Genomic DNA, 19,476 nt, shown 5'->3' with positions numbered 1-19,476 from the left:
TTTTTTGGATGAGGGTAGAACAATATCCGGAGATTACTATTCTACATTACTGAACACTCTACGGGAAAAAATTGAAGAGAAAAGACTCGCAGAGCTATCTAAAGGTGTTTTGTTTTTGCAGGACAACGCCTCTGCACACAAATCTCATGTTGCCATGCAAAAAATTCGTGATTTAGGGTTTGAATTACTAGAACACCCCCCTTATTCACCAGATTTGGCTTCATCCGACTATCTTCTCTTTCTTCATCTGAAAAATAGTTTAAACAATCGTAAATTTTCTTCCGACGAGGAGGTTATAAAAGCTGTGGAGGTCTGGTTTGCAGAGCAAGAAGAAACATTTTTTTTGAAATGTCTAGAGACGTTGCAGGTTCGCTGTAATAAATGTATCCAATTCAGAGGAGAAGTTGAGTGATAAAATATTTTGACATTGAAATTTTGTTTGGTTCTATAGTAAGCTAACAATTTTTCAATATATCCTCGTATAATATACAGGTCGAATCCTGATAGATTGTACATGGTATCCCAAATTAATTGATTTTGGCTGTTTCTGGTAATTCTAGTCGAGATAGGCTCTCGAATATTCACTTCAATTTTCGAGAATTGAAATCATACAGATAAGAAAAATCCCATTCCGAAAGAAACGAAGTTCCTAATATATGACCAATGATATTTCTGCTCATTATCGAATTTTGCGAAAAGGAAAAAATTGCAACTCACCTGTAGAAACAGCTGTTGTTGTGGGTTTTGTTGTGTCTTCAGTTATAACAGATATTTGCGTAGGTTGAGGAGTCGATGCATTTTTCCAGAGAAATTTTAAATTGGCTACGAATCCATTGAAAGAGAATGGCGGTCTTTGCGATCCGGTACTGGGGAAGTATTTATATAAAATGAGTTAATGAGAGGTTTCCTAGAGACCTGGGTGATCAGAGGGAATAAAAATAAATTCTGACATGAAAAAGCTACTTCTCGTTCAGGAATTGGAGATTTCGTTGTTAATTCCCTTCTTGACAAGGGACAGTCTATGGAATATGAAGTAAAGGTATAAATAATGAGCTTTCCATATAAATATGTCCTCAATTTCAGATTGATAGTGAATTACTTGCAACATATCATGAATATCATCATCTGATGGAGAGATATATTTAATTAAATGATTCTTTTCATCTCACGATATAATGAAAAGGTGGTGTGCGAGAATCTGTCATATAAACGCCTACCTGAATTCCAATAAGAGATTGGGTGCAGAATACTCCACTGTTTTCCGTTGATTGCCACATATTCGTGTCAATAAGGGACTACTTCTGGTGGTACCATTATAAATCGATATGTAATCAGTTTTACAGTTCCTGCGAAACAATGAGATCATCTAGATTGTTGAATACGTGGAAACAATAATGGAATATCGAAATGGAATCTGATACGAACAATGGGAAAGTTTCAGCGATATGGTTTGTCGAAATATTGTCTAGAGTAGCGTTTCCCTCTTTTCTCTCTTACTCGTGGAATACAAGTTTTTGGCTTTTTAACTCTATAAATCATTTTCGATAGAATCTGGAAGACAAACAGAAAATTTTGCAGCTTCTATATACTGGTTCGATACTCCACTCTCCCCTTAAAAATATCTTCTGTTGAACACACGAAAAATATCACAGAATTCATATTATTTCAACTAAATCTGTCATGATAGCGCAATTTGAATGATAACGATGATCACTGAACTGAAAATAGGTTCCTCAAGTTTGCACTTCGGTATTAGGGAAAAGAAAACAGAAAAGAAATGGGAAACGCTTGCCTGCTTTTATGAATTTTCCATCTATTTCGAATATCTAGTCCACAGGAACGAGAATAGTAAGAATGTTACAACGTGTGATTGTGTTAGCGAGAAAAATATTTGGTTGCAAAATGGCGAATGCACCGATATATATTTTCTTATTAAATCGGGTGTTTTCAAGTTTTTTTATTGATTGATTAGCTTCGAATTGCCAAATTCGTCATCGAAGAAATCCATGAAAGCAACAATTCCACGAATTGGCCCGTTTCAAGATCCGTGTCGAGAATATTTTATCTGAAAATACATCAGATCAAGTTTTTCTCGTTTGTCCCCCTTTTTCAGATAGGGAAATTATTATCGTACGTTTCGGCAGTTGTTTGGTCTTACACTTCGCCTGCATGTCCCTCTTTTCCGTCGAAATGATATATTTCTGAGCGATAAAAAAGTCTTCCGTTCCGCAAACTATCCCCGTACAAGACAGAAGTAATTCGTTGTCTCCTTCGGGATCTAAGTTACAGTAATTTTGTGCGTAGTTCCACCCTTTTTATTCCCTTGTGGGAAATGAGATATTTTCCGTTGTGAATATCGCCCATGCCTTCTCTGCGTTTCCTCCGTTCGCAAAATTATACATCAATTCGTCGCTCTACAAATTCTGCAGCTATTGGAAATTTTGAAGTGTGGAGACTAATTCGAGATCTTTGTGGGAATGCTGTATAATCGGTGGGGGAGGGATGGGGAGCAATCTAGTTAACGATGTTAGTAATACAATACCTTAACTCTACGCTGTGAATTTGAGATGTCATAGAGGTTTGCTTTACGGAACTCTGTTGCAATGTGGTTACGTGTATGTCATTACAGTTTTCGAGGCGTCTGCAGAAATAATTCAGCTAGATACTGTGCTGTGTTCGATGTAGATGTTCATTTATTGGTGAGCGAGAACAACAGAAAAAATTGTGGGGGAAATGATTGTTGCAAAATGGCGAAAGCGCCGGTGCAGGTTTTTTATTGTGGAGTTTTCAAGCGTGTCAACTCCATATGACTGAGTATTTAATCAGACTTCAGAAATTTGAAGTTTCACAAATGTTCTCACCTTTAGTAAGGAAGATATGATGACTAAAATTCCAATATTTGAAAAATGTCAGTTACCTACGGTTTCCTAAAAAATTGACAGATATCTGACGAAATTTACGTAAAAAACAATAATTTTGATTCATTTTCGTGTTTGGTTTGTGAGCTTTTCTAGCGTAGATTCGACTGAAACTAATCGAAACATTGGAAAATATAAATCCACATGATAAGTGATGTATACTCCTATTTTCACAGGGGATGAAAAAATATGGCATTTTTGGGGGCCTAAACTTGTTTTTTGTTTTCAATTTGCTTTTGTTTTCGGTTTATCAGCTGGTCCTGTCGGAGTCGATTAATTCAAACATTGATGAATATGAATTAGCGAGATGAGGCTTACATCATCCATATTTCGTAATATTTTCGATGAAAGTGGAAAAATAGGACGTTCTCATTTTTGATCCAGCAGTTTTTCCTTCTTCCGATATAAAAAATTGTACCATAATAGAAAGGCTATTTGTGGAAAAAAAATCATATCCACGTTCATTTCGTCAGCTTGTCCTAACAAGAATGTTGGAGGATATGGATCCACGAAATTAGTTTATACCCTCCATATTCCATCGTTATAATGTGGCCCCATTTGCACTAGCGATAAAATAAGTCTCACAAACTATCTCACTACAAAAAATAACTAATTCTTTTTCCCCTCGAGAACCATGCTACAGTAATTTCGTGCGTAGCTCCACCTTTTTAATTCCCCGGTGGGAAATGAGATATTTTCCCTTGAAAAATTGCCTTTGCTTTCACGTTTCCTCAGCTCTCCCTTCGCGAAGTTATATAATAGATCAATTCGTAGCTCGTACAAATTGTTGAACTATCAGAAATAAAAGTGTAGACTAATTCGGGGCCTTTGTGGAAATGCTGTATAATCATCGAGAGAGAGAGATGAAGAGCAATCAGGTTAACGATGTTAGTAACACTATACCTTAATTCTACGTTGAGAATTTGAGATGTCATAGGAGTTTGTCCTACCGAACCCTTGTGAATTGTGGTTTCGTGGTCGTTACGAATATTTTCCACTCTACAGAGTGTACTACAGTACAAGTACATGGGGCCATGGCCCACCCTCTGAGAACTCGAGAGAAATATTTTTTCGAATATCGAAAAATGATCTTATTTCCCTCTCCAGATGAGAATAAGTTTCAAAGTAGTTTACTTCCAAACATATAGCTTATATTACAATCATAAAGATATTTTATATCAACAAACACCTTTCAGAATTTCAAATGTATGTATAAAATTATGCCCCCCCTAAAGTAACGATAAAGTTTGAGATTTATCATCTTAAGAGTTGCTCTTGTAGAGTAGGTATGTATCACATTTATATCTACGATGATTTTTCTGGGAGATACTTGTGTCGAAAGTTGACCTTCGAGAATACCCAAAAATACCTTCGAAAATACCAAGAAATACAGAACGTTATGTTAATGATATATGGGTGCAAAATGGCGAATGCACCTATGAAAACTTCCTGTGGATTTTTCAGTTCTCGTGGATATTTATAGGTTGAATGTTCTTCGTTACTGAAAAAGTAGCTGCAGAAACGTGTGGAATATCGTATGTTTCGGTAGTTATTTGACCTACCCTACCCGCCTGTAAGTTGCGCTTTCCTGTTCGATAAATAATTTCTAGTTCTTCAAACCATCCCCTTGAAGTAGTAGCCTTACTATAAATGAAGAAATTTGCGTAATATTCTGATGAAAAACTATTTCAATAATAGTGAGAGAACGGATATCAGTTCGCAGGCGCCGAAAGCGAGCGTCTTATATGGACATTACTTTCCACGCAGTTGCGCGAAAACTATCGTTGAGTGCGTGACCAGAAATGATTATATTTCGAATTGATGTATAATTTCGTGGGCGTATAGAGGAAGGAGCAATTAATTTCACAACAATAGATCATGAACAGAGGAATAAAACGAAATAAACTGTACTTACGTTGGTAGAGAGAGAGCAGTGAGACTGATTCTCACCGACACGTTTTCATGGCTCGACGTGATGTGATATTTACACTGTCTGTGGGGAGGGTAGACACCAGGGTATCCCGGACTGGCGAGGGTACAAGAAATCCCGGAGAGGGCAGATTTGTTACAAGCAAAATCCTGATAAAGCCAGTCGCAATCTGCGTATGAAGTTAACATGTCAGAGCCTTTGTAAAATGCATTGCATTCTTGGAGTGGAAAATAAAATAATTCCGAATTTAGCTTTGTGCGTTAACCTACCTGTGTTCTGGAGTCTCATCCCTCCCTTAGGCCGATACGACAAGCCTTCAGTGTTATTTTTCGATGTGAAACTGAAGTATGCCAAGAATTGAGATCTACTGGTTTTTTCCGTTATCCTGCAAGAAAATGTCAGGGAGATATTGGAATAGAGAAGCGAAAAATTCATAATGAAAAGGGTGTTCCATTTTAAATAACAAAGTTTGTGGTATATTTTAGTCAGATAGACCAGAAGCCAAATTGTCAAAACAATCCTATGATCCGTTCTCAATAAACGTTTAATAGGCTGTGAAAAACCCTGTGTATCGTATATCATAGTACCATATTTTTAATGTTCAATTCTCCGATTTTAAAGCTCCAATACTTTGGGGATTAGAGATGCAGTATTGTTGTCGCTTTTTGATATTCAGAGTTCAAGACTTCGTGACAAATATAAACATATATTTTGAGGAGAAAACTTCCCAATTAGTACAACAATGGTTCAACTTCCATTTCGACTTTCACTCGTTATGCTTGTTGTGCGAATTGGTGAAATGATAGGATTGAGGATTGTTTTATTTCCGAATAATTCGAAATTCAATCTGTCTCTCTTCATGGCCACGTTCGCTGCTTGTAGGGCGCCAAAGCCATAGCCGTACACGTGAAATTATAGAAATTTCGTTTGTTTGCGAAAACTTTCCTACGGATCCGCATATTTCCATATATCTGTACAAACGGACGCCTATTGGAATCGGACCTCTCGTTCCACAGAAAACGTTTCCCTTCTGGCAGGCACTTCATTTTTAAAAGCGGCGGCACAATTCTAAGCATAAGTATTCATTTTTCCTTTGACTCCTAAAGAATTTAAAGCACGTTCGTTTTATGCCATTCTCTTCGTCACTTTATTTCCTCGGATGTTTTCACTCTTATATTCACGTGATGCAGCCCCAGGAAAGGCATTTCGCTATGAATTTTGTGAGAAGGCAGACAATATTACCACATCAAAGTTCGAAAAAGGAAGATTGCTCCGTGCCTACAATCACTTGGTAGAAAAAAAAATTCACTCGATTTCGGTTACTTGAGCGATTTATGGAAATTTCAATGGCGACACTATCTTTGATGTGCGATTGAAATCTTCGTTCATTGCCGGCTGCGCGAAATTCATACACGCGGAATTTGCGATGAAAAGAATGAGCATTTTTGGGTATCTCCACAATTCCTCAGGTCTTCCCGCTTCGTTTTCCCTTTTTCCCTTCATTTCTGACTGAACGTCCCACTATTCTTACTTTCCCACTGATATCAATATTATTTCGATGATTTCTGTACAATATTTTCAATGATGGACCTTTGAAATCGACCAATGAGAACGAAATCTAACCCCTCCTGAAAATTTGTCAGTTCACGTTTTGAGACATGTAAAGGAAAAAGCCATCATACGTAAAAATAATTTCAAATCGTTATTCACTTGTAGAGCTCATTCAATGTATTATTCTGAAGAAATGAAAAACATAACTGAAGAATGCAACAAATAATATTCAAAAAAAATGTTGATCATGTCATCTGGGAGTTCTGGTTTTTCTCTGAACGTATTTCTCCTCTGGTATTCTAGGAAATGTTGTGATTAGATTAGACCTATATTCATTGAAGAATACCTAACTGATGATATTCACTCGAATCTGTTTGAAGAAATTATAGATCCGTTAATACATTGAGACAAGAAAATTAACTTGATGAGGAAGGAAATATGATTTCGAATTTAGCAATAGTAGAAGAGAGTCCTTTGAATGGACACCACGCTTCTCAGATTTGACACCTTCACATTTTTCCTCTGGGGATATTCAAAGTCGGTTGTGCCTTAGATGTAAAAGAATTGATAGTAAGAATACGCACGGGATGCCGTAAGGTTCTATTTTTGTCTACAAAATAGTGGAAAAAATTTTGAAAATTTCTTACAGTAAAAATTTTTATGTTTCCTCACAACTATCGTAACTTTTCCACTCTTTTTTCTTATTTTTCGGAAGTTCTAACAATAAAGTTAAGTGTGTGGTAATCGAAATACCTTTAACAAGGTGCCCCCTCCCATTTAAGATTTTAAGGGTTGCCATCATCACGCTCACGGGAACACTCCTCATCTCCCTATGAACCAAAGTTAACCTGTTTTTGCATTTTTAATGATTTTGCATGGGGGTCGAGATATTCTTACTTTCCCACTGATATCAGTATTATTTCGATGATTTCTGTACAATATTTTCAATGATGGACCTTTGAAATCGACCCTTGAGAAAGAAATCTAACCCCTCCTGAAAATTTGTCAGTTCACGTTTTGGGACATGTAAAGGAAAAAGCCATCATACGTAAAAATAATTTCAAATCGTTATTCACTTGTAGAGCTCATTCAATTATTCTGAAGAAATGAAGAACATAACTGAAGAATGCAACAAATAATACTTAAAAAAAATGTTGATCATGTCATCTGGGAGTTCTGGTTTTTCTCTGAACGTATTTCTCCTCTGGTATTCTAGGAAATGTTGTGATTAGATTAGACCTATATTCATTGAAGAATACCTAACTGATTATATTCATTCGAATCTGTTTGAAGAAATTATAGATCCGTTAATACATTAAGACAAGAAAATTAACTTGATGAGGAAGGAAATATGATTTCGAATTTAGCAATCGTAGAAGAGAGTCGTTTGAATGGCCACCACGCTTCTCAGATTTGACACCTTCACATTTTTCCTCTGGGGATATTCAAAGTCGGTTGTGCCTTAGATGTAAAAGAATTGATAGTAAGAATACGCACAGCATGCCGTAAGGTTCTATTTTTGTCTACAAAATAGTGGAAAAAATTTTGAAAATTTTGATGTTTCCTCACAACTATCGTAACTTTTCCACTCTTTTTTCTTATTTTTCGGAAGTTCTAACAATAAAGTTAAGTGTGTGGCAATCGAAATACCTTTAACAAGATGTCACTCAAACCCCCCTCCCATTTAAGATTTTAAGGGTTGCCATCATCACGCTCACGGGAACACTCCTCATCTCCCTATGAACCAAAGTTAACCTGTTTTTGCATTTTTAATGATTTTGCATGGGGGTCGAGATATTAAGGGTGGTAACCTTTTCAGATTGACACACTCTGAGTGACAGTTTAAGTATTTTTTGCTCGATCCCGAAGGTTCATTATTCGAAATAACGAACCGAAAATTAAATTCTAACTAACTAGGACTAGACCATAGTTCAGCTTGCCCTGTTTCTGCCCAGAAAAATCGTTAGAAGGGGGTTGGTGGCGTTGAAACAATATAACCCCATGTTGATTCGGCCATTCTGGGGTGGCGGAATTTGTGTACTGAAACATAATTACATTGACAACAAGGTCCTTTGAGATTTGCATAAATGCACCGAATCCGACAATAAAAACTCCTATCGAATATACACGCAGGATTCAGGCATGATCGATGTCAGCTGAATTTCAATTGGAAATTTCTACTGGGCGGTATGAATTATCAATTCGAAATTTAATTTTCAAATTCACCCTTCCTCTTCTGAAATCAATGCTGCTTATTTGGCTTGATGAATATTGTCAACAGTGGTATTGTTTCTGTATCAGGAGAGTTGTGACCCACACAAATATTCTTGGAAATATCACGAACTCAGGAGTGGCCTCGATATAGAGAGAGTGAGAAAAGTAAGGCACAAAACTCGTAACTTCGGTGTTCACTTTTGTATAAAAAAGTTCGGACACATCCATTTTTATTTTTAATTACGCAACTTTTCATTCATAATTGAGCAGTTCGTCATACACCCAGATATGTGCGATATGTAGTTTTGTTTTTAATTTGCAACCCTTAATTTTTGTTGAAGTCGTTTATGAGAATTTTTTATCAACCCTTTTTTATTATAGAGATTGAATGATTAACTTTTGCGTAGGGTAGTAAATACATAAAAAGTAAAAATTCGAATTCGATAAGTTTAACCATTTCATTCCTATAAAAAAGAACTCGTCTGAAGTTCGATACAATTCTGGCACAAAAGGTTGGGGTTGCCATATGAAAAACTCAATTATCTGCACCCCTCGTAGAGGGTGCATGACAAATTCCTCAATTATACATGGAAGTATCTTGAAAAAAAATTCACCTGTTCGAGTATTTTTCTACAGAATAGAAAGTATGAATTTTGTGTGTTACTACTGACTTTGTCTTGATTTCCCTTGAAACACCCCAAGATTGAATTACTTTCATCAGGTTTAAAAAAATGAGAAATATTCTGTTTTATACGAAAAGTTATTTTCCGTTTAGAATTGAACAAGAAACAGATTACTTCAACCAAATTTAGCATTTGAAAGAAATATCAAACTCTGGATAAAATTCATAAGAATATTAAGGATCTGAAAGATTATCAAAGCTCTTTCTTAAACTCAGAAAAAAACGCAGGTTCATTAATAGCTAAAAGTCTTCCTTATTGTGTGTATTTAACATTGCCATTGGACATTGTGATAGCGTAGCATAGGCCACGTGGTGAAAATGTACTATTTTCTGAGTCTATTCAAAATAGGGATGTTCCGAAACATCCTGTGTATTCATTTGTGAATGTAGAAGCACTAGGTTCGCTGTACCTGAAGGGTAATATCCCCAAAATTAATTAACTCCCCCAGTCCTTTTGTAGCAATAATACAAAAGTGATCTAGTTATAACGATACAGTAAGGTTGGAAACTCCATCTCTTTGAAGAGAATTAAAATGAAAGCCTCAAATGAAATTCCTAACTAGAGGTAGTAAAAAGCATTGTTTCAAACAGGAATTGTAACCCCGTGAAGAGCCACAATCAGGGAATTAAGATGCTGGGTAAACTAAATTCGTTTGTCAGTAATTTCGGAATCGCTGAGAGTAATCTAGCATGCAGATTCCATCATAGATTAATTATGACATAATGGAAAGCTCCTCGAGTAGTCCAAGATCAAGTGCTGGTTGGAAAGTGAGAATTATGGTACAAAAAGATGCTTTGTAGAACTGTAAAATACGATTGTAGGAGTTTCAGAAACACTTTTGCATAATTTATAAACTCATCGGAGTTGACAGGACAATATATGGATGGGAATATAATTTCGACTGACTTTCTTCGACAACATTAACTTGGAAGTTTTCTGTTTTAATTTCGAATTAACTTACTAATTTCGTTAGGGAGTAAGTTCAGACCAAACGTTTTTTGTCCGGCTGTGATTTCCATCTCATGACGCAAGTTGAGCACCCTATCATTACAGTATATTTTGATAAGGGTGAAAACTTTCAGTTACGAATGGACAAAAACTTGATCATCTCTACACTTCTCCAAACGTGCTAAATTTTCGTTTCGTGTTGGATTCCAAAGGTTCATTATGAATAATACGAGGATGTATTGATATCTAGTTAGCCTAGACCAGTTCCCTGCATAAAAAAATATTGCGTTACCATAGCAACGAACAATAACTCATTAGAAGTGTCAGTGTGAAGTTTGAGGTCAAAAAAGTAAACCAGAGAAAGAAAAGAAAGAAGATGTCCACCGAAATTGTGAAAATGGAAAAATTGGAGTATCGAGCCATCATCAAGTACCTGTACTTAAAAGGGTTAAGAGGTAAGCAGATTTACGAAGATATGCTTAATACCCTAGGTGATCAATGTCCTTCGTATACGACCGTGAGAAATTGGACTGCAAGCTTCTAAAGAGGTGAATTTTCCATTGAAGATGATGACCGATCGGAAAGGTCAGTTTCTGTGTCAGTCTCTGAAAATATCGATGCAATTCATGACATGATTTTATCAGACTGTGGAATTGGGCTAAAACGGATATCTGAAGCACTGAGTATTTCATACGAACGCGTTCATCATATAGTTCACGTCGATTTGGACATGAGAAAAATTGCTGCAAAATGAATCCCCAAATGTTTGAATGTTGACCAAAAGCGTGCAAGGGTAGAAGCATCGCATTCGATCTGTGCTCGATTTGAAAACGATGTTAGACTTCTTAAACCGAATTCTCACTATGGATGAGACTCGGGTACATTTCTACGATCCAGAAATATAGCAATAATCGATGGAATGGCGACACTCTGGTTCTCCAAGACCTGAGAAGTTTCGTGTCCAAAAATCTGCTGGAAAAGTTCTTGCTTCAGTTTTTTGGGATTGCCATGGAGTAATCATGATTGATTTTTTGGATAAGGGTAGAATAATAACCGGAGATTACTATCTGACCACTCTACGGGAAAAAATTGAAGAGAAAAGAAGCGGAAAGCTATCCAAAGGTGTTTTGTCTTTTTAGGAAAACGCCCCTGCACACAAATCTCATGTTGCCATACAAAAAATTCATGATTTAGGGTTTGATTTACAAGAACACCCCCCTTATTTACCAGATTTGCCTCCATCCGACTATCATCTCTTTCGTCAACTGAAAAAAAGTTTAAAAGGTCGTAAAATCTCTTCCAACGAGAAGGTAATAAAAGCTGCGGAGGTATGGTTTGCAGATCAAGAAGAAACAAGATCTAGAGACGTTGCAGATTCGCTGTAATAAGTGTATCCAATTAAGAGGTGAATATGTTGAGTAATAAAATATTTTGGCATTGAAATTTTGTTTGGTTCCATAGTAGACTAAGAATTTTTCAATATATCCTCGTATTCTTCACTGAGATAGTGCGTCATTTTCAACCTAGTGGATGAGTTGTGTGTGCAACCAATTAAAACACCCCTCAACCTTTGAGCTGGGAGGATCGATGTTGGATGCCATTTCAAATTTCCTTATGTCTTGACCATTTTCTTTCTCGACGAATTGTTTCACGTTTGCATATCGAGAAGTGAACATTTTAGGTATGCAAAAATCACGGACCTGTTATTTCCCCGACGTTTGGGAATTGTTGAAATCCCTTTGGCGAAACTACTTCCTGAATAAGGTTTGCATTCGAAGGCTCTACCGAGAGGGAAAAACATGCATTTTAGGTTCGTTCTTTGTGAACTGAAGAGCTTTCGTGAATCATTGGGCGATTGAGCACAAATTGAACACGGAATTTTTCCACTTTGTTCTGTGAGAACGGTTGTTGCATTTGAAGTTTTTCATCGGAAGATCTCTATGTTGAGGAATATACTGCTCCACGAAACTTAGGAAGTTCAGGAATTTGATGATCGTTCCAAAAGTTGGCCCATTCTTGGCCATCAAATGTTCATTTATGATTATTTGCTCCTTGTTCGATAAATTTTTCAGTTTCAGGCGAGTTTTGTCGTTACAAAGGAGAATTCTGGATCAATTTTTTCTTAGGGGTTGAAATTTTTTTCATATGTTTTCAACTCTAAATATGGAGCAGAATCTGATATCAAATTGATGAAGAAATTCAACCAGAAATGACTGTTGAGAGAATCGATAGCATGGTGGAAAAAATTCAAATTCCTAATATTCCTCAGTTCATTATCTGGAAGAAGGAGTCGATCCTAGAATCCAAAACACCTTTGGGGTGAAGACAGGTGGCGTGAGATGTGTACAGAATGGAATATTGATCTATTCCAACAATGACAAACAAGCCGCGCTTGTAATCTGTGCTCTTGTTGTAGGGAAAATGAAAAAAAGAACATGATGGCTTATAGGGGGTGCTGATTAAATCCAAACTCTCGATATTCGTTTGTTTATCAGCACAGGTGCTGTTTCGTTACTTCAGATCCCCGGGGTCTTGATATCAGACCGTAAAACCCCTCATCGTTATTTCCTAAGAACTTCGCATCCACTTTTAGATTGAATTTATTAGAGTTTTAGTTTTTTGGCCCGAATATTCATCGATTTCTTGTAGATCTCTTCTCGCTTCGTTACTTGTTATGAACATATTGTTGGCAAAGAATATTCCGTAATTTTCCACTGCCTTTTTTCTGATTTTTCCATTTGTTTTTTGAATTCTACATGTCTCGAAAAGCTGTGAAAATTCCAAAGGTTCACTATTCAAATGAAAATATGAAAAGTATGGAACTTTTTGCCGCACCACCTCAGCAAAGATGTTGTTGAGTTATTTTATCTGTCATTCAAGTATTTATATAGTGTGTCCCATATAAAAACACCAGCCCTTTCATAACTAACCGCACAATTGATTTTTCCTGAACCCTTCTCGTTTTTCCATTTTTGTTTGGGAAGGGACTTCGCCCAACTTCCATCACCGTTAAAAGTTTCCCCCTCAGGTTCTTGAATACGGAATGTGGGTCGAGTGGTACTTCACTTCAAAAGTCTTTTCAGTCTAAGGAGGGGCTTGCATATGTTTTTATACTTTGATTGGAAGCAATGAAATGATCTGAAAACATTCTCAATCGGAATTTATTCGATAAAATCACTCATTGGCAGATGGTTTGTGACGGCATCAAGGATCTGGTAGATAGGGCGTCCCCAAAAATTTAACTGATCCACGAAGAAGATTTTTTTCGTCGGATTTTTCAATATTAGTAGCTAATAAAGCGAATAGGATGAATATAGAATGCGAAAAAGAACAGATACTAAGTCGTTGATTAAAAATGAAAAGAATAATGCACACTTACTGGAGAAGAAGTGTTGCTATATCATCATCGGAGAAAAAAACAACTGGAGGAGAGTATCTTTCATTGCTGCCACATATTTGATAATCGCTGACGCTATACATTGGTTCAGTTCCAGCTGCCAGTTGCAGAAAACCTCCTACACATCTGAAATAGATCGAAAATATCGATGTATTTTCCAAAGTAATCAACGAAAAATTTTGTAATCTTTAAGAATTGTTACATTTACTGGAAGACGAAAAAGCTCCTTGGAATCTTTAACACTGCGAGATCTGAGGAGTATCTGGACCTTAACAAGAACATGCTGCACCTCCTTACTCGATTCCTTATGCCTATTCTCCCTTCAGGAAACACCTAAGATCTCGCAGTGCAACCAACCCCCTCTAAACTCTAGTCTAGAAATCTACCCGAACAGGAACAAAAGAGGAAAAATGAATGAACATCTATTATACTATATTATACTCACATTGTTCCATTGTGTCTTCCAACATTCACCACCCTGTAAATTTGTATTTCGACCCTCTCGGTTTTATCGGGAATGAAGGTGTAGGTGCAAGAGTCCGGTCCTTGTAACGATGGCGATTTTATCTGACCGAAAGTTTTCCCAGATTTCTCCTTCAGCTCAGACGAAACAATGCTGACGTTACACACTGAAACAAAATGAATAATATCGAAATATTCTTCAGAATCCATCGCTCAGTGCATTTGGAGAATGGGAAACCTCCAAGGTGTAAGTTGAGAAGTCTGGGTTGGTTATTTTGGAATGGTATAACAGAGAGAGGTTCGAAGATATAGTGGTTTCCGGTTTGCGAATTGGCTTGGAAGACAGATAGTGATCCTGTAGGGATTCTGGGGATCTACTCAATATTTCATTCCCATTATAAGGTCAAGGAATTTCCTTTCCATACTTACTATGATCGCAATAAAACTCAAGCCCGCACTGAGCACAGCGATTCGGAAAACGTTTTCCACAGGGGCAGCCTCCATTCTCCACACAGCAGGCACACTCGTAGCTGTTTTTGTCCCATGGGCATTGGCAGCCCTCTGCTTTTTGAGTCCACAAGTCGATCTGATCTGGAAAGATAAACTCTCATCAATAAAGGTACGCCACCCGATGTGGAATAATTCATGAGTCCATAGGTGACAGGCTTATTTTAGGGGAGGAATATTGGATATATCAGCTGAATTGAGTGTGACATTTTCCACATATTCGTCCGTTGAGATGATACGGCAAGACTTTCACCTGTTGGCCTTCTGGTGGAGTTAGGATATGAACTTACTGTTGCCATCGACGTATATGGTGGTCCACATTAATTGTTGAGCATTCAGAGGCATTAAAGGCCACAAAGTCCATAAAACTATAGCGCGACATAGCAAATCAGGAATTCCCATTTTAGTTTTTACAGATGATGAAAACGGTCTGCCAACCTGGTGGTGGGATCTTTCCCTATTTCACTGTACATGTTCGGCGATCATCTTTTTCATCAGTGCATGATTTTTTCATCCCTGTTACAATCCCCGAAGAGTCCCAACGTATATTGCATAATGACGAGAAGGAATCTGGAATAAATAGATTTGAGAATGTTTTTACTGAACATGGATATGCACATACACTCTTATGAAGTCAATCACTGTTTCAAAGAAACAGGAGTGAAATGTTGATGGATTAAAATACAGGGTGGGCTACTGAAAACGAAATAGTGGCTCTGATAGTCCGCACAACCGAATTACATGACAACTTTTAAGATGCAATTCAAAAACGTATCGCTTCAACCCTTAGTGTTACAACCCCAACTCCTATATTTTGAATAGCTTAAATGGGGTAAGTGATACCTCATTTGTAAGGAATTTCCATTCAGAGTTCAGCATATATAGTTTTTTTCATTCATCAAATTCCTTTTTGAGATATTCAAATTTGAAGATAGGACTATCAAACAACTAAATTAAATACTACTGCATATACTCAGCGACGTTTCGCAGATTCTCATCTGCTTCCTCAGCAGAGAAAAAGAATTTTAGAATTCAACATTTGACAAAAATAATATGACTTGAATTCGTGACATTTATGGCGGTTACTTTTCTTGTTGTCCTGTGATTTTATGCGTTGTTTTTTGAATGTTCATACTTTGTTCTGGTTTCTGTCATTATGAATTCAAGATCTTGTTACTTGTAGCATATGGAGGTATTTAATTTCCGTTGTTTCGTGTATTTTTGTTATTATATTATTGTATTTCAATTCTGTAGGCCTGAGGAAGCAGATGAGAATCTGCGAAATGTCGGTGAGTATAAACAGCAGAACTTAATTTTGTTGTTTGATAGTCTTATTCCAAAAACGTTCCCTCATCTGTACGAATCTTGGAGGACACTAAGTGAAGTTTACATTCAAATTGAAATTTTGTATAGAATTGGTCGTTGAACATGCTGTGTGAATCAGTCAAGTTTTCCCTAATTTATTCTATTGTTTCGACGATAATGGTGATACACCAGATATCCAAAATTACTGTTTATTTCTTTCCTTGAAATAATCCCTTTATTCATCAAAAATTACCGGTACGAGAACCTCAAAGAACATTTATTATTATCGAAACTGCAGAAGAAATGGGTGAAAACTCACATGCTTGAAGGGAAAACCAACTTTTCTTTCGTGAAAACGAATGGATTGAATGGAAAAAATCAAATATGCTGAACTCGGAATAGAAAGGCCTTTCCAATGAGGTATCACTTACCACATCTTCCCCATTCTAACTTTAAGGGTTGAAACGATATCCTTGAGCATCAGAATACAGTTGATTCAATTTCAAAGTGATCGAACTAGATTTATCATATTCCTGCTGAAAATTTCTAGTTTATCACTGCGATATTTCAATTGGAAAGAATATAGGGTGACTTCCTATAGATTTCGTGTTTACGTGAATTCATAAGTGGCTTTTCCAAACATATCTTTAGTTCTGATTTCATCAGAATCTTCCCTTCCGAATCAAACCAATGATCTGAAATCGAATAAAGTCGAAGCATTGAAAAATAATGTGGAAATGAAAGTCGAACAGAAGTCAACGGAAAATAAACGTCCGCAGGGGAAACTTTTCCTCTATCGCATAAATTTCCCTCGTGAAAAATATGATGAAAATTAAGAGTATTTTCATCGTATCCAGCAATTATTCGGATTTTTCCCAGCCAATGTCAAGCTCGTTCGGAGGCTGCTAAATCAATTCAACTTCCGATTCTAGCTGAACGCCTTTTGTTGGCCCTTCATTCCGTTTCCGGCCCTGCCTAGAACATAATGACGAAGAGCTTGTTTTGCTATCTGATTATTGCTGATGAATATTCGTTATACTGAGTCTGACAGCTGCAAATTGAATATTTCTGTTTTTCGTTATTCCAGAGCCGAGTTCTTTGCACTATTGCGTTTGTTGACTTTTCGACATGGTGATTCCCTTGTCGTACGCTAGAAACGGTGATGTATGCCGTCATTTTTAGTTGGAAATTTGCCATATTTTCCGCATCTGGAAAAAACCGATTCAACTTTTCGTATGAACCTGATTGGATTCCTCGTTTTCCAGGGATTGCTGGTTCATTTTTTGTATCTCTGACGCGTAATGATGAAAATCGGTGAAACTGTGATTTTTTTTCCTCTAAAGAGTCATTATTGGGAATACCCAGATTCTAGATATACAGGGTATTTTCAAAGGTGAGGCTTTTTTTTTGACAGAAGGTAGAACTCATCAAAATAAGTCGTTTAACCAAAAATTGTCTATATCGAATATCCAAGATGGCTGAGATAAAAACCCTAGAAATTCGAAAAATTTCATTGAATTTCAAGTACGGGACTGTGGAAGGTGACTCGGCATCGCAAAAACGAAACGAAACAAAAACATATGGCTGGACAATGAATGTTTCAGTTGTAAGTTCATCGTGTTAGATGCATCAAGTCACTTTTGAGAGAATCATAATTGTTGTATCGTGTACTTTAAGGTGAAAAAAAAATGTAGAAAAGTGCTTATGTTAGTTATGTTGAAGAAGTGCTATGATGTTTTCCCATTTCATCCCATTTTTACGACGATTGTTGGAATGTTCGAACAAGAAGATTGTGATGCCCATTGCGGAAAAATTCGTGAATAATTCAGAAGAATTTTATTGGTGAGACTTCGAAGTATTATTCTATTTTTTACACTTGTGTCCTAAGTCTCTTCTGTCAGTTAGTATCGAAATGAGCCATTTCATAAAATCGTGCAAGATACTAAAAAATAATGAGAACAATTCGGCAATCCTAAGTTTCCATTTTCATTACCACGTTAATATCGAACAAGCCAATATCTTAAACGAAACCACATGGTCGAATCAGGAGATAAGTTTTTTCCCAATGCTTTGTGATAATTCAGCTAACGGTCTAGGGTAGTATTAAGATCTATTTCAGTAATCATTTTCAATTTTTTTTCAACTTCGTCATTTTAAATGTTTTGTATGGGTGAGTTGTGGTGAAACGCTTCATTTTGACCAGTTCTACCTTCTGTAAAAAAAGGCTCACTTTCAAATACACCCTGTGGATATATCTAGAAGCTTTCCGGTCGAAATCTCTTCTTACCCAATTTTTTTTACTGAAGATTACAACAATTTCTCACCCTCACACTTCTGTTGAATGGAACAAAATACTTTATATGAACATATTAATGAACAGGTTATAGTTTTTTGAAACAACTAGTGCTTTCGAGTTCTGGATCCTGTTCTGCTGGGTACCTTAACGGCAAAATATACGAATAATGTTTGAATAGAAGCTTTCCATTAGAACGAACTCATGAATATTCAAATTCGCCATGAAGGCTCTATTTTAGGCTGAATTCCACGTCCAAGTTGCCGCTAAAGGATGATGTTTATCGAGCAATTACAAGGGTAAAACTTTTACCTTCCCTTGATTTCGACGGACTATTCTTCCCCCTCCACCTAGCGGATTTCGGTTTTAGTTAATAAAATACCGAGTGACAGTTCCTGAATTTTCAAGTGGAAGAGCGAAAAACCAGGCCATCAAATTGAATTTTGTACATTAGAGTTCACGAGGAACGTGGCCAAGAGAACTATGTACTCGTATTTCGATTTTCTACCCCCGTCTTCCTGTAAATCTGACTTTTATCTCTCGATTATTGCTGAAAATGAAAGCGTCTGTCTCCTCACCTTTCAACCAAATACAAAAGCCATACATTTTCAATGTGTTATTGAATAAACAAGTATCTCCTTTCAATTTTTGGTGTCAAAATTGATGAAAAACAATTTTGTATCCGGTCTGCTGGCTTTAGTTCAAATTTCAGCTGGACCAGATAGATATAAAGTTCAATGTTCAAACTATAATTAGGAAGAATAGATGTAGATTATACAGTGTGGGCCATTGAAGACGAACCAGCGTCTCTGTGTGTGGGCAGAATGGAATTATATGAAAATGCTCGAACATAACAATTTTTGATTCCTTAGTGTTACAACCCCAACCTTAATATTTTGAATAGGGAAGATGAGGTAAGTGATACCTCATTTGAAAGGTGTTTCTATTCCGAGTTCAGCATATATAATTTTTTTCATTCAACCCGTTTGTATTCGAAATATTGAAAATATAAACAGAAAATCCTTTCAAATGAGGTATCCCTTACCCCATCTGCCCTATTCACAATATAGGGGTTGAGGTTGTTATACTAAGGTTTTTGCGATACGATTTTTAATTTGATCTCAAAAGTTGTCCCCCTGGAATCAAAAATCGATATGTGCGAGCGTTTTTAGATAATTTTATATAATTCGGTTTCGTTTTCAATGACCCTGAATCCAATGCATTGAAAAATAGAGAGCTTATGTCACTACCTCAATGAAGACGATTCT

General features: G+C 36.6%; 1 protein-coding gene across 1 annotated transcript in view; it reads right to left on the bottom strand.

Annotated features, from left to right (window-relative positions):
- LOC123322019 overlaps positions 1 to 19,476 on the bottom strand; it is a 36,326-nt gene that overhangs the window by 7,209 nt on the left and 9,641 nt on the right. Inside the window, exons 2-9 of the mRNA XM_044909838.1 lie at positions 14,901 to 15,180; positions 14,533 to 14,694; positions 14,087 to 14,270; positions 13,624 to 13,767; positions 5,118 to 5,233; positions 4,834 to 5,017; positions 1,218 to 1,346; positions 718 to 866 (exon numbers count right to left, since the gene is read on the bottom strand). Of these exons, the coding sequence (XP_044765773.1) occupies positions 718 to 866; positions 1,218 to 1,346; positions 4,834 to 5,017; positions 5,118 to 5,233; positions 13,624 to 13,767; positions 14,087 to 14,270; positions 14,533 to 14,694; positions 14,901 to 15,012 (1,180 nt within the window). The 5' untranslated portion in view covers positions 15,013 to 15,180. The remainder of the gene's footprint in view (positions 1 to 717; positions 867 to 1,217; positions 1,347 to 4,833; positions 5,018 to 5,117; positions 5,234 to 13,623; positions 13,768 to 14,086; positions 14,271 to 14,532; positions 14,695 to 14,900; positions 15,181 to 19,476) is intronic.

The sequence above is a fragment of the Coccinella septempunctata genome, chromosome X (genome assembly GCF_907165205.1).
Source record: "Coccinella septempunctata chromosome X, icCocSept1.1, whole genome shotgun sequence".
Taxonomy (NCBI): Eukaryota; Metazoa; Arthropoda; class Insecta; order Coleoptera; family Coccinellidae; genus Coccinella; species Coccinella septempunctata.
Note: the sequence above shows the minus strand (reverse complement) of the source record. Positions and strands in the feature narration are given on the sequence as shown.